Source organism: Nanorana parkeri, unplaced genomic scaffold, assembly GCF_000935625.1.
Source record: "Nanorana parkeri isolate BGI_ZX_2015 unplaced genomic scaffold, ASM93562v1 scaffold189, whole genome shotgun sequence".
NCBI lineage: Eukaryota > Metazoa > Chordata > Amphibia > Anura > Dicroglossidae > Nanorana > Nanorana parkeri.
In genome coordinates this window covers 431,212-438,962 of record NW_017306457.1, presented here as the reverse complement: position 1 = coordinate 438,962, position 7,751 = coordinate 431,212, and the positions used below count along the sequence as shown (strand labels likewise).

Sequence of the window (7,751 nt, the reverse complement as noted above, 5' to 3'; positions counted from 1 at the left end):
ATATATATATATATAATGTATATGCAACAGAGATCTATATGTATTAATATTTTATATTCAGGTTTCAAATTAGGATTAGCATGTTTTGCGGGCTATACATTGCTCCTTGGCTCTTCAACCAGTTGAGAATATTAACAGTATAGAAGTTTTCATTTAGTTTAAAACTATTTGCATATTTTATTTAAATACCATCAAATAATAGCATGAATTATTCTGTATTGTAACAGCTAAGGTAGCCGTACAACAGTATTTATCTTTGATCTTCAAGTTTGCGTTTCATCCTATTGGTAATATCGGAGATTATTCCTAAACATGGCAACAATCCTAGGCACAGGAGCTGTAACAAGTAGCTGAGTATATCACCAGAACGATCAAAATGTCGATTGAAACATCTACAAGGCCCCAAATATTTACCCAGCAAATGGAGGAAGTGTCAAACATGGAAGAAAAAACTTGAAATAGCATTCCTCAGCTAATGTCAACAAGACGTTAATTATTACATTTAAGGAGCCTCCCCTTAGGATTATGTGAATAATTTAGACCTTTAATTGCACTGTCCAATCACGGCCGCGTCAGCAGCTGGAAGCTTCCGTAGCGACAATGGAGCAGATTCATTTAGTGACATTACAGTGCAACGGAAACTCAATCTCTCCATTTATGTTTTCTATCCAATTATTAGCAGTTTTGGGGAAGTTTCCTTTTGCCAAAGGGCAGTAACTCAGACAGTCACTAATAAACAATTCAAAACTTGGTGGTCTTCTCGATTTCTGGGCTCCTCCTGTAAAAATTAGGAGAAATGCGATCTCTTGGATGAAAACAATAGTTCTTTCAGAAAACATTAACAATATTGAGCTTTTCTTCCCAAGGAATTACTGATTTTCGTGTGATTCCTTTGGCAAGCAACGATATTATTTTGCTTCTCATACCTTTCACTGTCATACTTGCTGGGGCACTTCCGTTTTGGCATGGCACACACAGCAATACATTTATCTACAAACATGCACCAGCAGACATATGTATAAATACCTTGATTAAAACAAACATTTACGCTCTAAGATGGATGCCAAATTAGAAAAGACTCGTTCTAGAGCGCACAAATGGAATTTGGAGAGGGCAGACTCCAAAGGGGCTGTATGTAATCTGGATGTGAGTGATGCAGGCACCTCAGGTGGTCTCTTGGTAAATACCCCATTGACCGGTTTCTTAGAAATAGAGGCTGCTCGAGAATCACATACTTTTTGCCTTTGGCGGTAGGCATAAACAACAAACAGTCTTGTAAAAATATTATGCTTTTAGTTAATTTTTTTTTGGAAGCAATTATAGCAAAAAAGAAATAATCAGAATTTCATGTGTACACACATTTTTGCTTTATGTTACTGCACGCACATTAATGTGCGTTATGTCACAGCCTATTTGATTTGAATGACCTTCCAGTAGTAAAGGACCTATGGATGTGACGCACGTACTGTAAACCCCTTAGCTGTTACTTATCCATAGGTCGTCAACTATTGGAGTACAAGTGGCAAGCTAAGTACTGCATATCATCCTATTTATTAGGACTGTATTCTTAACCAAAGAGTAAATTACTGACCTTCTTTGTGGACATTATAACAATTTATATGTTTAATTATGAGCAAGAAAATAAAGACTTTAAAGACTTAATTTATTGAATATACTTTTTATACAATTGCTATTTTGGGTCCTGTGATGTTTGGGAAATTAGCTGGACCGCAGAACACAGGCTTTATCAGATATTACCGTTTGCTTTCTTCAGCACAAAATAATAACAGTAGCATCACCGGTTTGGATGGCTTCAGTCCACAAGGTTATCACACTCTTAACCTTAGAGTTTCTCTCAGGCCACAGCCTCCCAGTAAAGTTCACAGCACCAGTACTTTAGTCTGCTCCACAGCCTTGTCTGCATACATTAATCAGTACCTCTCTCTCTCTTACTCCTCCCTCTCTCCCCTTCTCTCTCTGCCTCTCTCTCTATCCCTCTCTCTCTCCCCTCTCTCTGTCTGCCTCTCCCCCCCCCTCTATCCCCCCCTCTCCCTCTCTCTGCCCCCCTCTCTCTCCCTCTCCCTCTCTCTCTCTCTCTCCCTCTCTCCCCCTCTCTCTTTATCCCTCTCTCCCCTTCTCTCTCTGCCTCTCTCTCTATCCCTCTCTCTCTCCCCTCTCTCTGTCTGCCTCTCCCCCCCCCTCTATCCCCCCCTCTCCCTCTCTCTGCCCCCCTCTCTCTCCCTCTCCCTCTCTCTCTCTCTCTCCCTCTCTCCCCCTCTCTCTTTATCCCTCTCTCCCCTTCTCTCTCTGCCTCTCTCTCTATCCCTCTCTCTCTCCCCTCTCTCTGTCTGCCTCTCCCCCCCCCTCTATCCCCCCCTCTCCCTCTCTCTGCCCCCCTCTCTCTCCCTCTCCCTCTCTCTCCCTCCCTCTCCCTCTCTCTCTCTCTGCCTCTCTCTCTATCCCTCTCTATCTTTATCCCTCTCTTTCTCTCTCTCTCCCCCACCCTTTGAGCCCACTTTCTGCAGCAGGTGTTAACCCATTTCTATCCCTTAAAGGGACCACAACCTGAACAAAGGGAAATATAAAACTCTCCCAGTAGCCATCTTCTGGCATCCTGTACAGTCCACATATGTATTTATATGTATGCAAACACGTTTTACATTGATTGGTTATTATAGGTGGTGATGTTATCTAATGGACCCCTTTTTTGATGAGGTCCATACATATTTGTAATAATCCAAGAGATATAACGAAGTCTTTGTTAATTTGATTCATAGACTGATTTCTATTGAAGTTTCTTTGATAGTCTCTTTGTCAGCATTTACAGGAGAGAGAGTGTATGTTGGTGGAAAATATGTTTTTATATAACAGAGCAGGTGAACCCCTGTTTATTAACCCTTCAAATAACAATAAACACTTTACAAAGGGTCTGATCTTTCACCACTCTATCATGAAAACTTTTTCTTTTTTAATTTAAGTGAACATATCTTCATCTCAGTGAACATTACATTTGCTAAGTGAGCAGTCTCTATTCCTTTAATAAATCAACTCAACTGCCCAAGGCTAAGAAAGTCTTGGACAGTAGTATGCCCGAAAGCGGTCCTTCCAGACTAAACAGGTCTGCTTTTTTGCAAGCCCTTTTCCCCTTTAACACACATAGCTTTATAAAGTCATTCATTTACAAACAGATTGCTGGGGAACAAATTAATTACCTTGGTCCCGGCCTCCAAAGCGTCCAGGAGGCCCAGGTGATGTCACTGTGCCTTCCTGCAAAGCTGGGAGCTTGAAATCCCACGGGAATGTTTTCCAGACCATTCCAAGAGTGCATTCTTACCAGATTTCAAGTGCCCAGCTGCCCCAGGAGGAGGCAGTGAGGCGTGATGATGTCACCGCTGCCTCCTGGAAGCATTACAGGCTGGGGCAGAGGTAAGTAAACTGTTTACTTACAAATTACCTTTTAAAAGCATTTGTGTGGGGGGAGCTTGGGGCTTGCAAAAAAAAAAAATGGACCTTCCATTTTGCATTGAAAGTCCACTGTACCGAAAAGATAAAAAATGTAGATACTTACAGAGCCCATCATGCTGGCTTGGCAAAATCCATTTTAAATTACCAATGCTTGTAGACATTAAAACTGAAATACAGGCAGATATAACAAGCACAAACTAAACCAGCTCTGATTAATAATACATTATTAAATATATTTGTCTTTGTAAATGCAAACAATGTACAGTACTTGAATGTAACTGGTATTACAATTTTGCATTCTACTCTACACTAGAAAGATCACTAGGAGTGAGTCAGTTGTGTTACAGTGCAAGGAGCATGGTGATAGGAGAAGAGAGCAGAGTGACACAGTGAGATGAGCTCATCAATGTGCTGCTTCTCTTTGCCCCGTCCAGTCACAGGATGGAAAGGAAACCTGTAAATGAAAATGAAACTGCAGCAAATAAAGACCAGATCCTTTTCAATGTTTGACAGGGCTGTGCTGTTAAGCAGAGCCATGCAAATCTCAGGACTGGGTAGACAGAAATACAAATCACAGGTAAACTAGCTCCCGTGTATGTTTTATATTTATGTATTTTGCTGTTTGTCTGGAGTTAAGCTTTAAAGTGCCCTTCATGAAACAGAAATCTGTCGTGTGAAATAAACTGCCGTTCTCATAAAGAGCCTTAATGATTGAAAATACAGTATCACTGATGACTTCCCTTTAATGTTGATATGAAATGACATTATACACCTCAGTAAATAGTATTTAATAATGGCTATTAGTTACTTAACATGCGCCAGTTTGATTTATGTTTCCTGGCGCCTTTTCCTCAATTAGAGTAATATGCGGCGTTCAAACATCGACAAGTTCAGATGTACTGGCCATAAAAGAGAAGAACTCCTCTTGCTTTCAGCAACCTGCACACACCCAAATAATTTGGAACGTGTTCTAAGATCTTTCTTGGTAAAGAGATAATTCTTGCCCTTTGAAATCTTCAATGCTTGCCGCTTAATGTACCCTATAGGCTTTTCCCTGTGTAGCTGTGCCTGAGCATAAATCAGATCAAATGTAACTCGGGGATTCTGATATGCTGGAATGTCTATAGTTTCTGATATGTGACACACCTATTTCATAGATCGGAATTCTGTGACAAATAGAAACTTAATGTAATATTGTACAGAAATAACATTTTACATTATATGCATAGCATTAAAGTGATAGCTAGGATCACCTGAGATGTATACAGAAGTATACTGTATCTCTAGCCAAATATTTGTTTTTGATAAAGTAGGGGACGGTTAGAACCCCTCTCAGATTTTTTTTTGTTGCTATCTTTGATTCTATTTGCAGATTTTAATTAACTTCCTGCCCAAAAGATAACTAAGTAAAAAAGTAAAGAGAAATCTCCCCAAAGCAACAAAAACAGCAAAAAAACAGAAAAAGTCTGATGGGCTTCTCCCCCTTACTTGCTACAGACAATTTTTTTGTTTTTTAATTTTGCCTAGAGATACAGTATGCTCACTGCTATTCTTAATTGGACATGACTCAATTAAATATTTTCAAGCACAATTAAACCTCCTTAAATAGCTCTTTAGTTGTATTGCAGCCCTTCATAGATAGAATACAGTGTGTCTTTGTTATGATTGTATGCTGAGTCATTCTTTCCATATCTAGGCCAAGCTGAAATAGATTTTGGTATGGCTTTAAAAATGGAAAAACATATTACACTTTAAAAGTGTATTATGGCAAAGGTGGCCATACACTGGTAGAGCTAAAAAAGAGAGGGGCTGTAGAGCTAAAACAGAGCAATTACCATACCAAACAGTTATGCAATAAGCAAGGATGCTAGCCACCACACACCTTTAAAACGAGATGAGGATTTGAGTACCCAGGCCAGCACACTTTAAGCACACTCCTCAAGTAATGGTGTTGATAGGTTTTCTTCACTATGCTAGCTGTATTGGTGCTGCAGGTGAGGTTATCAGAGATGTACAACAGAGATGTACAACCCCAAATATTTAAAGCAAGGGACCATCTGAACAGCCACCCCCACCCCACCAAATAAAGTCCATAATCTTCTTTGTTCTCTTTATGTTGATAGGGAGATTGTTAACTTTGCACCAGACTTCCAGATTCTCCACTTCCTGCCTGTATATGGACTCATCACAATAAACATATAACAGACATTTGAGCAAATGAAAATGTTTGCGTCCTAAAAATGGTTGAAAGAACTTGTTCAGATCATTTGTTTTTCACAAATTGTATCACATGGACCTTTACCCATTTCAAAAACTATTTATCTTCTGGTTCTGCCTCATGTTCCTTTTACAGATCTAGAAAACATTGTCATTTTTTTTTTTTAAAGAATGGTACATTTTACTGCAGTGGAGCAATTCCTGATTCCTCGACTAGGGTAGAAATTACATAGAGATGCCCAATGCCACGTGGCATGTTATGTGCCATCACAGTTTTTTATACTTTTACTTTTATTCCACATGTATGCAGATGTGCCACAGGTCTCTACCAGGTATTGGTGACCTGGCAGAGACCTGCAAAATATCCTGTTGGAGGTCTATTCCAGGTTCTAGATACCAGAAATCAGTGGCATCTGTATGCATATTATTATTATTATTATTATACAGGATTTATATAACGCCAACAGTTTGCACAGCGTACAAATTGCTATAATATAAACGGACACTTTACATGTCTCCAGACGGCATTTTTTTTTCTGCTCGCGCGCGCCCCCCCTTCTTGACCCCTCTGCTTCAATCCCGGGATCCGCTGCCCCATCTGCAGCCCGGGACTGGCTCTGGAGGGCATCAGGAGGAGAAGGGAGGGAGGTCAGCTCCTTGCTGACCTCCCTCCGTGCTGTGAATTCAGAAGTGATGTGTATTACATCACTTCCACATTCACCTGTCAGTCATTGTCCCCCACCCCCACGTTTACGCACATATAAACGAAAATATGCGTCCGGTGCACCAGCGCGCGAAAACGACAATTGCGCTACACATGTTACATATCGCCACAAACATCGCAGTGAGAGCAATAATTTTAGGACCATCAATCACTGATAACACTAAACTGATGAGCTGTAATACCCAATTTTGGGTATTATCTTTTTTTGAGGTTCCGCGCGCGCACGCAATTTTAAGGCTCGACATGTTTGTTGACGTGACCCCGTCTTTTATATTTTACCAAAAAATTGGGTAATAATAAATGTTTTATCATTTAATATAGGGGAAACTGTTTTTTTTTTTGTGTTTTTTTTTGTTTTTTTTTAAATCCGTAATTTTTCCTTAATATAGTAAAAAATAAAACCCCCAGTGGTGATTAAATACCACCAAAAGAAAGCTCTATCTGTCCCCAAAAAATAGTATAACATTCATTTCAGTACAGCGTTGCATGACGGAATAAACGTCAGTCAAAGTACCGCAGCGCTGAATACTGAAAAATGGCCTGGATGGGAAGGGGGTTTGACACCATGGACTTCAAGTGGTTAATAAAGAATATTCTTATTTTAAAGCCTGTCATAGGAAAAATACAGAGGCTGTCATTGCTGTTCTCCTTTTGGAAATGCTAGTTGCCTGGCTTTTATGCTGACCCACTGTCTTCAATATATTCTGAGTCACTGACCTGGAATACGTTTGCTAATCCTGAAAGCAAGAGAGAAGTCACAGCTGCTGATGTGCATACTTGTTACATGTTTAAGGGAATGTTGCATGCACACAGGACTTACAGCCTCCCCGACACCTGGTCCACTCATGGCATCTTATCGATATTGTGAATAGACAGGGTTATTTATTAGGGATGCACTAATACAATTTTTTCAAGACCGATTACGAGTACCCATACTTATTCGCTGATACCAATTACTGATACCTTTTTTTTAGTGTCATGTGACAGTTTTTCTAAAACAATAAAGACTAAAGATTTTAGGACAGTGGTGGAGCGCCAAGGCCCAGACGCAGGTGCAACCACTGCACCCCTGGTAGTTCTGCCACTGACTCCAAGCTATAGAGGGACTACAAATCACAACAATACATTATACAGCAATGCAGAATAATATGCTCACCAGGGCTTTGTGCAGGGTCTTACCAGGGCTGTGTGCATGGTCTTACCAGGGCTGCATGTAGGGTCTCACCAGGGCTAAACAGGTGTCACAAAGTCCCCACAAGGCTGCCGTGAAGTCCCCAACAAGCGCAGGACCTTACAGCAGCCACTTCAGTTTTAAAAAATAAAAGCGCCAATATCAGAGAATTGT

The 7,751-nt window shown here is 40.4% G+C and overlaps 1 protein-coding gene across 1 annotated transcript in view; it reads left to right on the top strand.

Annotated features, from left to right (window-relative positions):
- CACNA2D3 (calcium voltage-gated channel auxiliary subunit alpha2delta 3) overlaps window positions 1-7,751 on the top strand; it is a 786,579-nt gene that overhangs the window by 727,155 nt on the left and 51,673 nt on the right. The window contains 1 exon segment of the mRNA XM_018555257.1: window positions 1,169-1,198. Within this exon segment, the coding sequence (XP_018410759.1) occupies window positions 1,169-1,198 (30 nt within the window).